The following is a 19569-nucleotide window of genomic DNA, read 5'->3' on the forward strand; positions in this document are numbered from 1 at the left end:
GGTTGAAGTCACTACATAACGGCATACATTTGAGTTTCAGATTTCATACCCTTCATAAAATGCATGCTAACACAAATCATGTTATTCTATCAATGTTATAAATGTATACAAGCAATATTTAACGTCTATCCCTATTTTGGGGCCTTTGACCTCACCCTCATATTACTTGGCTTTTTGTCAAGATTTTTTGTGCTGATACAATTGGGCAAACAGCTGCCCTCACCACCTCGCATAACCACTCATACGCGATCACCGTATACTCCTATGCAATAAACATCAACGTCCGCAAACTTCATGAACCATGCCCTTATTTTTAGCGATAGTATGACGTCATCAAAGCGCGTCACCTAGTTTGGAATGTTTACATGTTCATTTAATTAATAGGTTCATTTCATATTTGAGTTTGCACAGGTAGTCTTGCGTTGGGTATGAGTTACAAACGTAGTTGCAAAGTTAGTTATCGGAATTAAATTATGTCTAGTAACATGCAGCCATTAGTAGATGACCTTGCAGTTCAGTTATACGAAGTGCAAGCTGTGAAATTTGGTAGCTATCTGCTCAAAAGTGGGATTACCTCCCCTGTTTATTTTGATCTACGAGTGATTATTTCACATCCAGTACTGCTGACTCAGGTGTGTACTTTAAAGTGTGAAAAGATTATCTTTGATATTTAATCTGATTCACGTGAAAGCAGGTTTAAAGCGTTTCCATTGATTGTGAGTGCTGCGCAAAACACGTGGGTACTGGCTGGGAATATTTTTTTTCTAATGTGGACACGTCTCTCTTGATGCATGTCTGTTAAGCAGCGTAATTAGGCGCTTAATTTAATACAACTGATTAATGTATTCAGAATTAGTCAGGGTTACATCAGTGGCGCTGAAAGTTATTATTAATATATAAATGAAGTAAGCAAATGGAAGACGAAATGGTTAATGTGTAGGTAAAGTTGACTGTTCCTCTGCTGCACCATTTATTGTCCATAAAGTGTTGGGAGATTAAATCGTTCGGTTTGTAGTATAAGTATTGGAAACGTCAGCAGCATTAACAATAATGTATGTTGGTTTTTGCTTCTGCTGTGCCACTGACCACTTGCAACATACTGCTTGCCTAACCTTGTTCTGCTTTTGATGCATTCTGTTATTTTGTAGCTGTGAACGACGCGGGTGTATGATATTAGCAACACTTTATTAATATAGAGTAATGCATTAAAACAGAAGGTCGTTACGGGGCATACACACCTTCAACTGCTTCTGATTTATCCGGATATTTTTGCCTCGGAACTAACATTTTTGATTTCCGACTAATCACTGAGGATTATAAGCTAGGCAATAATGCCATACATTAGAATTTCAAAACACAGGAAATGTATGTTAATGCAAATTATGATGCTCTACTTTTAAGCTGTCCCTGATTTTGAATCTTTGTCTTCCCATTATTTTTTGGTGTTGTCCAGAATGCTTAACTGAATAAAATGACCGGTATGGCGTCGTATGATTATGTACTGTTTGATAACCTAGAAATGTTCATTAAAAAGCCTATCTAGACAAATATACATACAGTTCTCTCATAGCTTAGAGATATTTGTCTCTGATTTTACATGTGTTTTTTATCTTTATATATCGATCGATTAGATTAGGCAATGGTTGGCCAGTCCTACAGCAAATTTATGCATGAACTTAACCCTAAGATGTTCTTTAGAGGTATGCTTGTAAAGATTGGCCCACGAGTGTGAGGGTTGACAACCTTGAGGTTCTTACTTTTAACAGGAACTGTTAAAACATTGAAAAAGTGAGTTAGTCAGTGAAGAATATGTTGCAATCAGGGGTGTAGCAAGATACAGCTCTCAACCTTTCATCTCCAGAATGTGGATCACTACCTCTCATAATGTAGAACAATTACAAATAACTCACAACTTCAGTTAGGAAAGCTTCTGGATGGCTAAAGTGTGTTACTTTGCATTTATAAAAAAATAATTTAATAGTATTTAGTATTTTCCATGGATATCAGGTTAAAAAATTCTTAACACTGAATGTGTGACCGACCATTTCAATGACAAGCAGTGATGAGTAAGATTCAGAATGAGGAATGTTCCTAGTAATGAAGTCCACTTGATAGGTATGGAGGAGCCACATGTACTCGTTATTCTCAAACGAGTGCATTTTTTTCTGAATAGATCTCCAATTATAAATCTGCTACTTTGTAAATAAATGCCTACACTGTATACCTAACACAACAGTTAGGATACATGATTATGACTACATACTTGAAAATTCAATGTTTTTATAGAAGCAAAAGAAAAACAAGTAAACAAAATGAGCATATTTCTTAAGCATGTTGGGACAGCTTTTGATAAGGTGACCACATTTTTTAAAATGTGAAGTGGGGTGGGGCAAATGATATGAAGGTTTGTGTACTTAATGGAAATCTTTGTCTACACCCCTGGGTCTAATGGACATTGAGTATACTGACACCCTGAGATTTATCCAAAATCAGTCTTGAGATCAGACCATGAGAATTCCTGTGGATGATTATAGTTAGAGTATGAACAGACATTATATAAAAGCACCCTGTCCACCAGTATGTGTGCATGTATGTGGGGTTATATTTTTGTAGTCTAAATACAGGATCCACTCACCAAGGTGTACAAGATTTTTAGCGCTGAACTTCGGAATCAGAGAAAAAGAATAGTAATTCAGATGAGGAAATCTTAATGTTCCAAAATATTTCTTAACTTTTAAATTAAAGGCTTACTAATTCAGGCATGTTAGCACCAAAGTCAAAGAAAAAGAATAAATGAGCCACTCCACCACACCTATTCAGGTCAAAGAAAGTCCACTTTAATATTCCAATAGCAAGCTGAACAAAACAGTAAGCGCTTTCATGGTTTCTGGTACCGCTTCATCAGACTGAATAAAAAAAATACTGAAAACTGTTTTAAAAACATTCTTTAAAATCACAATCATTCAATTAAGCCAATTAGGAACACATAACATCAATTGAAAATTTATTAAAACGCAATAATGGAGTTGATGTTTAAGGGCTTTGCCCTTTAAAAAAAGAGCTTCAAAGATACTGTTTCATTAATCCCTGGGGATTTATAAGAATGTAATTTTAAAATCCACCTTTGTTCAGCAGTTTCTGTTCTGTTAGTCATGTCACCTCCTCTAATTCCCTCTTGTAACATTTCCAATACCAAATATTTAAAATAATGTGCACGGCTAGCTAATTCCACATGTTTATTAGCAATATTTGTATAATGTTCTTGTATTCACTCCTTCAACATGCGGTTGGTTTTACCAACATAGCCTGGCAGATCACGCAGAAAGCAAAATAAACAATATTCTTGGTTCTGCAGTCTGCACAGTGTTTAGCATATATTTCAAAACGTAACGTGGGATGGGTGAACACTAAAGAATGTATGTGCTTACAAACTGAACAGTTTCTGCATGCATAGGTCCCTTTCCTCTGGGTTAACATACTATTTTTCATTGTGCCTCTATTATAACATAATTGACGCTTTAGAGATTTTTTATTTTTAAAAGCAATATGTGGTCTGTCATGTATGGTACCTTCATGCTCCTTAACTGTACATAAAATATTCCAATTTCTGTTTGAAAATATCACAGAAAATGCCAATGTCACTAGTATATGTAATGGGAAATCTAAGTACATTCATGTTGTTCTCACTATTGTCTGGCTTAGCCATTCTTTCAGAGAAAAAAGGCTTCCCCTTGGTATTTCTGGTCTTTAATTCCAAGGCCTGTTTATCAAACATCTTGCTTGGGTAGTCTCTCTCTCTGAGAATTCTGTCCTTAGATTATCTAGGGCTAACCCAAGTGAGGAGTCTTCATTATGAAGTCTCATCAGTCTCAAGATTTGTCCTCTCACTATATTGTTTTTAATAAAACGTGGATGCGTGCGATCATGATGTAATAGTGCATTCTTTCTCGTAGGTTTTCTATGGATACTAGTTTGAATACCTACCAAGTCTGCCTTCTTAATTTTCACATCAAGAAAGTCTCTTCTTTTTTGAAATTTACCAATAAAATATCAGAAGTTGTAGTAGTGCCAATGTATTCTAAAAATAAATCTAGTTCACTCCATGTTCCTTTCCATAGAAAAAACGTGTCATCCACAAAATGAGTATACCATATAATCTTATCGGAGTATTGATCCAATGACAAAAATGCATTAAGTTCCCATGCCACTAAGGCTAGATTGGTGTAGCTGTTGGCACAAGGTGTGCCCATCGCTACGTCAATATGTTAGCACTAAAAATTAAAAGCACTACACCCTCACTCCCCACTGCCCCTGGTTTTCAATTATTAAGGAATTCCCAATATTATTCTAGCATGTCCAAAGGTCAGTTGTCAATCTCCTCTCCGGTCCAGCTGGTGAATCTGGGAATCTTGAGGCAATGTTACAACTGCCTCATGTACACAGACAACCCTCTCCTCCTCCCAACAAATTCCAACACATGTGAGAGATGCAACCATATAGCCAAACTGGAGGCTAAGCTCTCTCAACTCAGTACTGGCATAACCAGTCAGGAGGAGAAGGAAACCACACTCACTACAATTCCAGTCTCACATAGACCTACCATGACAGCAAACCAAACACATAATCACACAAAAACATACTCGGAGGCTCTAAATAAAGATCTGCCGAAGCAGCAGAGACCTCCAAGTCAGACACCCAAGCAGCCGCTACCCCAAAACAAAACACGTGCAACACATATCTCACAAAGCCAGTGTGCCAAACAGTCACAGCCCTTAAGACTAAACAACACACCTGATACACTTGTAATAGGTGACTCTATCGTCAGGCACACTGACGTCCCGCTCACCCGGCTGAACAAGGAGAGGGTCACTGTGAGCAGCCTGTCGGGCGGTAGGATCCGCCACTCCAAGGCAAGTACAAATATGACTCGGTCATTGTCCATGCTGGTGTGAATGACCTGAGATGTACCTCCCTGGACTACATGAAAAGAGACATAAAGGAGCTCTCTGAGCATGTAGCCCAGGCCGGTATGACCCTGACCTTGAGTAACATCTTACCCTCACCAAGAATGATGCCACAATATGAAGACAAGATGATCAATTTCAACAATTGGTTTAAGTACTGGTGTCATTCAAAGGGGATCCAATGCCTGTCAGCTTGGGATGATATGCTCGACAAGCCACGATGCTTCGCTAGGGACGGCTTGCACCTGTCACCCCTGGGCTTTCGGATATTGGCAAAGGCTCTTGCTACCCCCATAGTGCCTTTTTTAGGCAAGGCTCAAAAGACAAACCCACCTCCATAGGTATCACAAGGGATAAGAAACTAAGAGTAATGCTACTCAACGCCAGAAGTCTAAACCTCAAGATGCACGCACTCGAAACTCTCCTTGGCATGGAGAACATCAATATCGGTGCAGTAACAGAAACCTGGTTCCGGGCACCCGAGAGCACCCCAGCACTACCAGGTTATACCTCATACCATGCTTTTTGGCCCCAAAACTTGGACCGAACCACAAAAGGAGGGGGAGTATCGATATTCATCAAAGATACCCACACCTCCAGGTTGGTGGCAAAGCACGAAGCATCAGAGACTATCCATGTGCAACTAACAGTGAGTAAAACTGCCTTCCAGTTTATAGCCTGCTACAGACCACCCTCCCAAACCCAGGAACCCCACTCGGCCTTCCTGAGAACACTGGAAAATATGAAGGTCTCTCCAAACACCATTATATTGGGCGACTTCAACTACCCAAACATAGACTGGGAGCATTACTCTAGCTCCAACACCCTAGCCCAAAGGTTCCTAGAATTTATAAACTCAAATGCTATGGAACAACTTGTTACCACTCCCACAAGAGGGGAAGACATACTGGACCTGATCATCACCAACATGGGGACTCTATGCTCCAGACCAGAAGTGTATCCCCTCACTGGTAAGATCAGACCGTAAATTAATCTCACTGGATATTCACATCCCGACCCCACCCCCTGCCCAGAAAACCACAGTGAAAAACTTCTCTAAAGCAAATTTCACACTCCTCAAAACTGAGGTGGAATCCTTCAAAGCCTTCGGGACTGTGGAAAATATGGCCCAGACCGCAGAATCCTTTATAAACGCATTCTATGAACACCTTCAGGAATGCATGGATCATGCGATCCCAAATAAAACCAAGACCCAATCCTCCAAAGGTAGACGTCCTGTCTGGTGGACCCCAGCCATAAACAAACTATATAATAGAAGGAGGAAGCTACTAAATGATAAAGCAAAATCCCAGAAAGGGAAGGCATCACTGATCAGTATTAGTAAAAAACTATGGGCACACATAAAATTGTCTAAGGCCAGCTTCGAGAGAAAAATTGCACAGGACACTAAGGATAATCACAAGGCTTTCTTTAGTTATGTTAGGAACCTGGGTGGTAATTCCCAGATATGCTCAGAATTAGTCCAAAATGACAAAAAATACACCGAACCCACAGACATTGCCAACATCCTAGCTGACGGGTTCAGCGCAAACTTCTCCACCCCCTCCCCACCAAAAGGGCAAATATCTATCCCAGCAGAGTGCTGCCCCCCTGACATCTCAGATGCTCAGGTAAGAGCCGCTCTCTCCAAAGCAGAAAACACAGCATCAATGGGACCAGATGGTGTCCCGGGCTGCGTCCTACATGAACTCCAAGAAGAGCTAAACCCAAACATAAAACTACTGTTCAGTCTCGGCCTTTCTACAGGATATGTGCCCAAAGAGTGGCGTACAGCAACAGTGGTCCCTCTCCATAAAGGTGGTGCCTCAACGGATCTTGGAAACTATCGCCCCATAAGCCTGACTAGCTTGGTCTGCAAAGCTATGGAAAGGATCATCATGGACCTCATAAATAAAGATATTGGGGACCTACAAACACTGGATCCTACCCAGTTCGGCTTTAAGGGCAGATCCTGCCTCTTAAACCTGATTGATTTCTTTGAAACAGTCACCAAGGCCATTGACAAGGGGAAGGTGGTCCACACAGCCTACCTGGACCTCGCAAAAGCCTTCGATACAGTACCCCACTCGGGCATTATAGATAAGCTTACCAGCTTAAATATAAACCCCTATGTCACTAGATGGATTGCAAACTGGCTCAAGGACAGAACCCACATGGTTAGAATTGCTGGAGCCATGTCAGACTCCAAACCAGTTACAAGTGGTGTCCCACAAGGCTCAGTCCTGAAACCTCTCTTGTTCGGTATATATTTCTCGGAGGTACAGGCCAACACGGAAGGACTGTGGCTGACCAAGTTCGCAGATGACTGCAAACTGGGCGCCATAATCGACTCTCCAGCCTACACAAGCATCCTCCAAAAGGGCCTCATAGAAACAGACAACTGGTGCCAGAGCCATGGCCTCAAGCTAAATGCCAAAAAGTGTATAGTCATCCCCTTTGGCAAAAACAAAGTTCCCACAAATTACCACATAGGTGGTAATCCATTAAGTACAGAAGAAGTAATTAGGGACCTGGGGACCCAAGTTGATAGCAATCTCTCATTTGACAACCACGTGGCCAAAGTGGTTAGAAAAACATTTTATATAGCCCACCTAATCATGAAGGGATTCACATCTAGATCAGGGGAGGTCATCGTGCCTCTTTACTCATCCCTCATCAGGCCCATAATTGAGTACAATGCCCCTTTTGGGGTGTACATTACCAGATATCTGCAGCGACTGGAAAGACCCCAAAAGTACCTCACCAAGAGGATCAAAGGGCTCAAACAGATGCCATATGCTGCCCGGTTAAAGAAACTCCAGCTCTACTCAGTGGCATACCGCCTGTTCAGAGGCAATCTGTGCCTGACGTATAAAGCCATGTCCAACCCAGAATTAATGGACATGCTGCACCTCAGAAAATCCAAATCCCATCGAGCTACGCGCTCGAGGGACTTGAACCTCAGCACTGAAATAAATAGGACATGCTGGAGGGACAGATTCATAACCCAGAGGCTCCCTTCACTCTGGAATAAAATCCCAGTCCAGGTTAGGCAGAGTCCCTCATTGACTCTCTTCAAGAGGAATCTTGATGAGTGGATGGGAGATCGTAGGTTTACCCCGGGTATCACTTCTGTGTCACTGTTAGACAGTGGCACAGTATACTAACCTCGAAAAAGGGCATAGCAAAATAAATTTAAAATGGGTGGCGAAAGCCAAACACATTCTGGCTAGGCTTATAAATGCCCTAGGGTAGATAGCCTAGTATGAACCTATGAACCTAAGTAAAAATCCTCTCTTAAAAATAAAAACATTGTTTTCTAATATGATTTCCAACAAGAAACATATCAAATTGATCTTATCAGAAGCATATACCTTCCTGACATTTAATAAATCTCTGACGTTCTCAATCCCCCAATCACTGGGGATGAATGTAAATAGCGACACAATATCCAGTGTACAAAAGTGGTAGTGTCCATCTACCCCCTTCATTTTTTCATAAAGTATCTCTAAAAACATTTTAGTGTCCCTCAAAACACTACTGCATTGATTAAGAAATGGATTAAGACACTTTTCCACATAGATGGATAGGGGTTCTGTGGGCCACCTCTTACCAGAGACAATGGGTCTCATTGGGGGTAATCTCAAATTCTTATGGACTATCAACCATAAAATATTTAAGTAGTTCTTCATTAATCAATCCATTAACTAGCAGATCAAAGACCATGACTGCTATCCGATCAATAATGCCTTTCACCTGTAACCGAGTGATCTTTTGGTATGTCCCGTCATTGTCTAACAATAGACGCATTTGTGCAACATAAATATCTTTGTCCAGCACAATGACCCCTCCCTCTTTATCTGCAGGCCTTAATTCAATTGAGTGTAGTTGTTTAAGCTCATTTAGAGCTGTACTTTCTTCTCTACTCAAATTGAAATACTTATCCACTGTGCCCATATTAAATCTATGTCTAATTTCATGCTCACAAACAGTAACAAACGTTTCAATTGTGGGATGTATTTTGGGAACAAATGTACTAGGTCTTACAGTAATATGTTCAGTGCTAGAATTTCTAAACATAGTCTTGAGGGTAAGAGTTCTAGCAAAAAGTCTCAGTTCTTGCAATATATCTGCTAAATGAGCCCGCTGTGCAGGGATAAAGGACATACCTTTCTTCAAAACTGCACGCTGTGCTCCTGTGAGTGTAATTCTTGAAATATATAAGACCAATGTTCTGCTTCTGGTTTGTCTCAATTGTCCCTCTTGGGGTTGCTGTTTGCTGGTAGTTCTGCCCTTCCGATTCAGACTCCTTGATCTCTCTTTGATGGGTAATGGATCTTGTAACTGGAACGGTAAAAAATGTGTCCTATTCGAATCGACCGAATCTCCTAAAAAAACATTAGTTGTTGCTATGTTCTCTGCATTGGTAACTCCACTTCTGGACATCTTATCCTGGGAGTTACAAATGTGAATTTGTGCACTTTCTGTGACTGTCGAAACTTTCTCAGTGGCAGAGACTTGCTCTACTTCGCTCACCTGTTACTGTTTGCTGTTGTAAGTGGGGCCGCTCAGCAGATCGCTGAACATTTGAAAGCCCAGATTTTTAGTGCTGAACTTCAAAATCAGAGAAAAAGAATAGTAATTCAGATGAGGAAATCTTAATGTTCCAAAGTATTTCTTAACTTTTAAATTAAAGGCTTACTAATTCAGGCATGTTAGCACCAAACCTCTACTCATTAAATTCAAGAGAGGATAGAAAATAATGTTTTTTTCCCCCTAAATGAGCGGTTTCACTCTTAAGTGTTAAACTTTATCAAATCTATTTTGTACATACAGAAGGCACTGTGTGTGTATGTATATATATGTGTGTGTGTATATGTGTGTATGTATATATATATATATATATATATATATATATATATAGATTATATATATAATCTATTTATATATTTAATTTAACTGGGTAGTGTCCAGCTGGGCCAGAAGCCTGTTTTCAGTGGAGACCTGGGGAGAAAAGCTCCAAAGTACCTTACAGTAGAATTTACATATGACATGTGGAAGCTACAATAATATAGGACATACACAGGAATACAAATTACAAGTTTTAATAGTAGTGTTAATAAAAAAATCAGGAGTAACAAATTTAGATGTGTTCAGAAAAAAGCAGTTGTCAAACATATCAAGCAGTATCAGTTCTGCATACTTCATTCTTTTCTTCAGTTCTTTTGGGAGAACAATTCATTAAAACCAGGAGATACTGAGAAAGGAAGGTAGAAGGAGGATATAGGTATTTGTGGGTAACAGATGTTTAGCCTGAGTTAGTACAGGAGCAAGAGCTTCTTTTACGGTCTGTTTAAATACTAGTGTGTTATTGATGGTGTAAATATGCTGTGGAAGAGAGCTCCATTGTTCGACTATGGCATGGGAGAGTAATAATGTATGTGTGTGTGTATATATATGTATGTATATGTATGTGTATATATATATATATTTTATACAAAATATGTACACACATATACTTTTTTAAACAAGAAACATAATTTATGACATAGGCATTTATGTAAAAGAAAAATTATATTGACCATTTTAGTTGCAAGCATTTTACATCACAAACCATATTGACATAATTTTAGTTGCAAACATTGTGTATCACTCATAATCTAATGAGTCATTGTTAGTCAAACATTGCATAGCTCATTCAAATCCTGCCTTCTTTTAAACCTCATTCCTCCCATGTATCCATCATTCCCACAGTTCCCATTTTTTCCTGTAATTTGCTCCCACTCTTTTCTAAATATCTCAATTCAAGTTTTCTCTATTACTATATATTCACCACTTCTAGTACAATAGGTTTAGACTTTGATTTCCATTTTCTAGTAATTGCTTTATTGGCAGCCACCATAATTAGACTCAGCAAGGCCTTACTATGTCTAGGCAGTTCTGATTCTGTATCATAGCGCAGCAAAATAATTTCCCTAGTTACACCAATTTGCTCACCCAGCATCTCTGATAGAGTAGTCTGCAGGGAATCTTTAATGTCTGCCGACAAAATATGTTCCCAATTACCTCTTTCTTCCGCATCACATCTGCAAGATTTGCTGTCTAACTGAGGGACAGTTCTGTTGATTCTGCTTGGGATATAAAAATATCTGTGTAAACATTTCCAAGGAAAAATCCTAAGTCTTTTAGATTTTGTTGCATGTTTGGAAGACAGACATATATCCCCCATTGTTTCTTTGTGAATTGCTTATCCAGTCTCTCCCCTCAATCTTTTCTAACCTCCTCTGATTCTTATAGTTGTCATGCTATCAACTAATTCCTTTTTTAACAGCTGTTTCTGTTCTAGATTCTACTGAAAACTCTGCCTGTGCTGGTCTTTTGTTTAGGACCCCCCCATTTTCTTTCTCTTTGCCTATACTCTGCTTCCCTATCAAGGATTGATATCAGTCTCTAACTTGCAGTCCAATAGTTACTTGGCATCTTCCATTCTATTACCTTTCCCTCTGTAGTTATTTGCTCCCAATACCTTGGTTCCTTTGACCGTTTTCTCCAATAAATTCCAGTTCCCTGTTGCCTATTGTCTGTATCCATAATTGCAGTCACCCCTATCGGCAGAATCTCCTTTCTCCATTCCCATGTTGGCTTAGTTCTTAAAATACTTTCTGCTACGACTATAATATTCTGTATGATTATTTTTGTTCTTAAGGACTGCATCGCAAATGCCAATCTCTACTTTTCCTGAGCTGTTTAATCATCATCCCTTTCCACTTTGACTTTTAGGTTTCTGCTTGTGCTATGTCTAGGAGCCTTAACTGTGTAGCTCTGAAATACCCCTTCTAATCTGGTAATTCCAGTTTGCCTTGCTCTTTTGGAAGAATCAGCTTATCCCACATGACTCTTGCCATCTTCCCTTCCCAGCTAAAATCCTTCAGCTCTTTATTAATTGCTATCCACAACTTCACCTTTGGTTTATAAAAATATCCCTGATCTGTGTATAAGACTAAAGGGACTAAAACATTTTTAACCACTTGTATCTTACTGTCTATATCCATATAACAGAGCTTCCAATTTCTCAGTTTTTGTATTGTCTTTTAAGTCTCTTCCCACATGTCCTTACCTGCCACACCAGAATCATTTTTAATCCATACTCCTAAATACTTCAGTTTATCATGTCCCCATAAATATGGATTTTGCCAAACTAATTTGTGTGTATACATAATTTACCACTATTGCCTTTGTTTTAGCTTCATTAATTTTGTATCCCAAGATTTGAAACAGTCTCAAAATGTTCTCCAGCACTGTAATGTCCTTTTCTGGTTTTATCAGGTATAAAATAATATCTGCAGATAGAGCCAGCTTTTCTTGACTACCATATCAATTATATCCCTGAATTTCTGAGTCCCTTATTTTCTTTGCCACTGGTTCTAAATATAATGCAAATAACAAAAGGGGAAGAGGAGAACTCTGCCTGGTTCCTCTGCTCAAACAAAAATTGTCAGAGAGGAACCCACCAACTGATCCCTCCTATGTCCTCTTAATCAACCTTATAATTTTATCAGGGAATGCAAATGCTTCCCTTGCCCTGCTCATATACTCCCTGCTTACTCTGTCAAATGCTTTCTCTGCATCAAGATCCACCAACAACAGTGGCATTTTCGTACATTCTGCTTTCCTGTGGATCATCACTGTTTTGTTAATGTTGTAAAATGTTTGCCTCCCCTCCACAAAACCACATTGTCATCCCCTTTGGTAAAAACTCTGTACCCATGAAATACCACATAGGCAGCAATCTACTTAACACTGAATGCGTGATAAGAGACCTTGGGACCCAGGTGAACAAGTAGTCTCTCCGTTGATAGCCACATCGCCACAGTAGTCAGGAAGTCCTTCTACGTGGCATACCCCATCATAAAAGGGTTCTCATCCAGGAAAAAAAGAGGTCATTGTTCCCCTCTACTCGATACTCATTACACCCATTATAGAGTACAATGCCCCTTTTGGAATGTACCTCACAAGACATCTGCAGCAGCTGGAAAGGCCACAGAAGTACCTCACAAAGAGGATTACTGGCCTCAAACAAATGCCCTACACTGACTGCCTCAAAAAACTCCAGCTTTACTCCGTAACATATCGCCTAGTCCGAGGTGATCTCTGCCTAACATATGAAGCTATGTCAAACCCAGAGCTGTTGGACATGCTACACCTAAAGAAATCCCAGTTCCTCCAAGCTACAAACTCTAGGGACCTAAACCTTGTCACCACAATAAACAGGATATGCTGGAGGGATAGATTCCTGTCCCAGAGACTTCCCATACTCTTGAACAGGCTACCCACCTATGTCAAGCAAAGTTCTTCATTAGCACTCTTCAAGAAAAATCTTGATGAGTGGATGGGAAATAGGAAATACACCCCGGGGATTACTTCTGTGTGTCTGCTCGACAGTGGCACAGGAAAATAACTGTCTTGGGTGGCTTAAGCCAGGGAACCTTGTTGGCTAGGCTTACGTAGGCCCTTGGGCCAATAGCCCCATGTTTATCAATATTGGCATCACTTTTGGCATTCTTTTTGCCATTATAGACGTAAACACTTTATAATCATGGCTTAGTATTGAAATGGGCCTGTATGAAGCTGGATCTGATGAATCTTTACCCTCTTTAGGTACTACAGTTACCACTGCTTTCTTCCCAGGATGCTGGTACTTCTCCTCTTTTTAAAACACTGTTAAAGAAAACCAGATCCATATCTTTATCAGTTTTTTTCCTCCTTTTTTCCAGACGTTCACAGGAATGCCATCTATTCCTGGGGACTTTCCTGTAGATTGGTTATACATCACCATTTTTATCTCATCTGCTCCTGTCCGAACTGTTAGTAATTGAGCCTCATCTACCTCTAACCTCGGCGTATTTAATTTATCCATAAACATTTCTATTTGTACCTTTTCTTTATTTCCATATTTCTCTGCTTTATACAGACTTTTATATAATTTCCAAAATATTTCTAATACTTCTACAGGATGTCTTATCTTCCTTGTTATTGGCTGCCTAAGTTTGGTGACAGCCCTTTCTATTTGTCATTGTGCTAAAAGTTGTTGTCCTGTTAGTTATCAAAAACAGCTGCTTAACAATAATCTTTTAAACTCATGCACATTATCAAGGTAATCCCTTTTTTTCTGTTTAGTATTCGGCAGTTGCTTCTCTCTTTGTTCTGGGAGATTCCCCCTATTTTGCAGTACTTTTAACATTTGTCAGTCCCTCTAAATAATTCTTGTTACTTCTTAACCATATCTCCATTTCTTTTATTTCCACCCTATTTTTCAATTCCACTTTAATTTTATTCTACTTCCTAACTATATTTTCAGAAGAAGTTTCTGTCTTCTCTAATAACTTCTGAATAATTTTCGCTACCCATTCCTTAAATTCCTCTCTTTTCAACAGATACAGTGGCTGTAAAAAGTGTACATCCTGTTAAAAATGTCCGGTTTTTGTGTTATGAAAAATGAGACCACAATCAATCATTTCAAAACTTTCCCACCTATAATGTGACCTATAAACTGTACAATTCAGTTGAAAAACAAACAGATCTGTTAGAGGAAAAAATAAAAAAAACGTACAATAAGCTGGTTGCATAAGTGTGCACATCCTTAAACTAAGACTTTGTTGAAGCACCTTTTGATTTAATTACAGCATTCAGTTTTCTTGGGTAGGAGTCTTATCAGCATGGCATATCTTGACTTGGCAATATTTGCCCACTCTTCCTTGCAAAAGCGCTCCTAATCTGTCTGATTGCAAGGGCATCTCTTGTACACAGAGCTCTTCATGTCACACCACAGATTCTCTGTTGAATTTAGGTCTGGGTTCTGGCTGGGCCATTCCAAAGCTTTAATTTTCTTCTGGTGAAGCCATTCTTTTGTTGATTTGGATTAACTGATTAAAGCTCTAGTTCCAGCTGAAGAAAAGCAACCCCATAACATGATACTGCCACCACCATGCTTTACTGTAGGGATGGCATTCTTTTGGTGATGCAAAGTATTCTTTTTGTGCCAAACGTATCTTTTGGAATTGTGGCCAAAAAGTTGAACCATGGTCTCATCAGACCATAACACACTTTCCCACATGCTTTTGGGAGACTTTATGTATTGTTTTGCAAATTTTAGCTGGGCCTGGATGTTTTTCTGTGTATGAAAAGGCTTCCATCTTGCAACCCTACCCCATAGTCCAGACGTATGGAGAATATGGGAGATTGTCACATGTAGTACACAACCAGTATTTGCCAGAAATTCCTGCAGCTCCTTCAGTGTTGCTGTAGGTCTCTTGGCAGCATTCCTGACCAGTTTTGTCATGTCTTTTCATCAATTTTGGAGGGATGTCCAGTTCTTTGCAACGTCACTTTTGTCCCATAGTTTCTCCACTTTTTGATGACTTTCTTCACTGTGTTCCATGCTGTATCCAATGCTGTGGAAATGTTTTTGTACCCTTCTCCCGAATGATACCTTTCAATCATGAGATTCCTTTGAAGCTTTTTAAGCTCTCTGCGAACCATGGCTTTTGCTGTAGCAGGCAACTGAGTAAATGTCAGGAAAATCCTACTAGGAGAGCTGAACTTTATTTGGGGTTAATCAAAGTCTCTTTAATTGATGGCAGGTGTGTACCCAACAAGACTGAATGCTGTAATTAAATCAAAAAGTGCTTTAGCAAAGAATTCATTTAAGGGTGTGCACACTTATGCAACCAGCGTATTGTACGTTTTTTTATTATTTATATTTTTCCCCCAACAGATTTGTTTTTCAATTGAATTGTACAGGTTATAGGTCACACCTACTTGGTGGGGAAACGTTTTTAAACAATTTATTGTGGTCTCATTTTTTTATATCACAAAAAACCTGGCATTTTAACAGGGGTGTGTACAGTTTTTATATCCACTGTATATATGAGTTTCAAACCTTATATCCTTCAGAAAATGCATGTGAACACACATCCTTTTTATTCTAGAAACTTTCTAAGTTAAAAAGGGCAGTATTTAAAATCTGTCCCTATTTTTGGGCCATAATATCCCTATTATTTCAGACATTGACTAGATTTCACACACTAAGAGGTCAAGAGGCATGCAGACCTCTCTACTGTCCAGATTTATGCCTCATATTTTTGGCCTATTCCTCATAGAATTGTGTTTTTTCTGGCAAATCACTGAGGATTGAATTAACTGAATTCCAAAAAAGTTTCAGACTTAATTTCCTTCAGAAAAATGCTTGCTAAGACAAATGCTGTTATTCTAGCAATCTTCTGTCTGTAAGAGCAATATTTAAAATTAGTTTGGGGGTAGGTAGTTACAACCTGTAAATGCTATTTTGTTTGCTTTTTCTGATTAACCAACCATTCGTTTATCCAGCCTTAGGTCCAGTCCCAGTGAGCCCAGATAAGAGGGAGTCTGTTGTAGGAATGGCTTCACTTGTAAGCAGCACTACAGCATATGTGCATAACTCCGCATCTGCAATGTGCAACTTTGTTGACTCAGCTTATCTTCAAACCACTTATATTTATATATATATATTTATATCTATAAAATATAATGTGTGTATGTATGTATGTATGTATGTGTGTGTATATATATATATATATATATATATATATATACACACATATACATATACACATAATTATTTATTTATTTATTTTCTTGTGAATGCTAACTGAATGAAGCCCCAGTCCTCCACCCTGGCAGATGTCACATTAGTTCCATTTGCCTTACCATTTCCCAGCCACCCACCTTCAGCCAGATGTAAGCTGTCCCATGATGCCAGTCATATGGCAACAGGTGCATTTTCAGGGTCTGTCTCATAAAACCGAAAATGCAAACTCTCGAATGCTCACATGAGAGAATAATCAAAAACTCGAAATTGGCAGCCCCCCACACCCCTCGCTAAATATATATTCCTACTCCAAGATTGCGCTACAATGAGGAAAGGGCAAATATTCTGATCTTCACTGTACTGCGATCCCAAAATACCAGTTTTTGAGTTTCTGATTATTCGCTCATGTGAGCATGCGAGAGTTTGCGTTTTCATCTTTCTGAAGTAGACCCGCATTTTCATGCTACATTGTAATAACATTGCTTGGTGGGTGTGAATGTCCACTCCATTCTTCCTGTCATTTCCTTTAGGTTCATAAGTAGGTACTAGGCTATCTGTCCGGCCAGAGTGTGTCAGCTTTCGCTGCCCCATTGATTGATTAACTGAGCCTCTGTCAAGAAGAGCCAATAAAGTGATCCCAGGGGTGTATTTTCTGTTACCCAGCCACTCGTCTAGGTTTCTCGTGAAGAGTGTTAGTGAGGGGCTCTGCCTAATGTAGTTTCCAAAGCATGGGGAGTCTTGGTGACAGGAATATACCCCTCCAGCATGTTCTATTTATTGTTGTGGTGAGGTTTAGCTCACTAGAGCGAGTGGCTCGCAGTGACTTGGATTTCTTTAGGTGGAGCATGTCCATCAGTTCTGAGATGGACATGACTTTGTAAGTCAGGCAGAGATCACATCTGAGTAAGTGATATGCCACTGAGTACAGCTGGAGTTTTTCCAGTCGGGCTGCATAGGACATATGTTTGAGGCCAGTAATCCTCTTGGTGAGGTACTTTTGTGGTCTTTCCAGCTGTTGGAAGTGTCTTGTGAGGTACATCCCAAATGGGGCATTATACTCTATGATGGGTCTGATGAGTGACGAGTAGAGGGGCACTATAACTTCTTTATTTCTAGATGCGAACCCTTTAGTAATTAGATGGGCTGCATAGAAGGATTTCCTAACTACTTTGGCAATATGATTGTCAAAGGAGAGATTACTATCTACCTGGGTCCCCAGATCTCTTATTACCTCTTCGGTATTAAGGGGGCTGCCACCTATGTGGTAATTCATGGGTGTTTTGTTTTTCCCAAACGGGATGACGTGTCAGTAATTTCCTTTTGGAGAATGTCCATGTCAGCCGGAGAGTCAGTTATGGCTCCTAGTTTGCAGTCATCGGCGAACTTGGTTAGCCATAGTCCTCCTGTGTTTGCCTGTACTTTTGAGAAGTATATGCCGAACAGTAGGGATCCCAGGACCGAGCCTTGTGGGACACCACTTGTGACTGGTTTAGAGTCGGACCTGGAGCCTGCTGTTCTTAACTTGTGAGTTCTGTCTGTAAGCCAGCTGGCAACCCATCTTGTGACGTAGGGCTTTAAGTTCAGGCTGGTGAGTTTTTTTACAATTCCTGAGTGGGGAATGATGTCGAAAGCCTTGTTAAGGTCAAGGTCAACTGTGTGAACTACCTTTCCCTCATCTGTGGCCTTGGTGACTGTCTCAAAGAAGTCAACCAGGTTTAGTAGGCATTATCTGCTCTTAAAGCCGAACTTGGTCGGGTCAAGTGTTTGGAGGTTCCCAATGTCTTTGTTAATGAGTTCCATGATGATGCGCTCCATAGCCTTGCAAACCAGGTTAGTCAGGCTTATGGGGCGATAGTTACCAGGGTCAGTTGTGGCCCCTCCTTTGTGGAGTGGAATAACCGTTGCTGTGTGCCATTCTATGGGCATGTAGCCTGTGGAAAGGCTGAGGTTGAACAGTATGTTTAGGTGGGGGGTTAGTTCGTTCTGTAGTTCGTGCAAGATGCAGCCTGGGACACCATCTGGCCCCATTGATGCTTTGCTTTTGGCTTTTGAAAGGGCTGTTTTCACCTGTGCGTCTGTGATTTCTGGGACACTACACTTTTCCGGTATTGTTGTGGGCCCTTTTGGGGGTGAGAGGGGGGTGAAGTTTGCACTTAATCTGTCTGCCAGGATGTTGGCAATATCAGTGGGTTTAGTATATTTTGTGCTGTTTTGCACTAGCTCAGAGCATATCTGCAAGTTGCCACTTAGATTCTTGACATAGATAAAGAAGGCTTTGTGGTTATCTTTTGAATCCTTGGCTATTTTTCTTTCGAAGTTAGCCTTGAAGGATTTTATGAGGGACCTTAGTTTCTTACTGATACTGATCAGGGATGTCTTTCCTTCTTGGGATTTGCTTTTTTTCTGAACTAGTTTCCTCCTCCTATTGTATAGCCTGTTTATGGCAGGGGTTCACAGACTGGTTTCCTTCTCTTAGGGGAGTGAGTCTTGGTTTTGCTAGGGATGGCATGATCCATGCATCCTTGTAGGTGCTCATAGAGTGCATTTGTAAAGGTTCCTGCATCTTGGACACTGTTATCCTTTAGCGTGGGAGCTGTGACTCTTACCACATCTGTCTTAAGTAAGGTGAAGTTTGCTATAGAAAAGTTTTCACTGTGATTTCCTTGGTTGGAGGTGGTAGTGTGGACATCCAGAGTGATTAGTTTATGGTGTGATCTAACCAGTGACCGGTTGACCTCTGGTGTGGAACACCTGTCAGCCCATGTTGGTGATGACTAGGTCCAGTATGTTTTCACATCTGGTAGGGGAGTTTATCAGCTGATCCAGGGCATCTGAGTTGATAAATTCCAGGAAGCGCTGGACCTGGGAGTTTGTACTTGAGTAGTTTTCCCAGTTAACGGTAGGGTAATTGAAATTGCCCAATATCAGGGTGTTTGGTAGGACCTTCATGTTTTCCATTGTCTCCAGAAAGGCAGAGTG

The 19569-nt window shown here is 40.0% G+C and overlaps 1 protein-coding gene across 1 annotated transcript in view; it reads left to right on the forward strand.

Annotated features, from left to right (window-relative positions):
- Positions 1-339: 339 nt before the first annotated feature.
- UMPS (uridine monophosphate synthetase) overlaps positions 340-19569 on the forward strand; it is a 346129-nt gene continuing 326899 nt past the window's right edge. The window contains exon 1 of the mRNA XM_044074927.1: positions 340-632. Coding sequence (XP_043930862.1) covers positions 474-632 — 159 coding nt within the window. The 5' untranslated portion in view covers positions 340-473. The remainder of the gene's footprint in view (positions 633-19569) is intronic.

This window comes from Protopterus annectens, chromosome 6.part0, assembly GCF_019279795.1.
Source record: "Protopterus annectens isolate FY-2018-M chromosome 6.part0, PAN1.0, whole genome shotgun sequence".
NCBI lineage: Eukaryota > Metazoa > Chordata > Ceratodontiformes > Protopteridae > Protopterus > Protopterus annectens.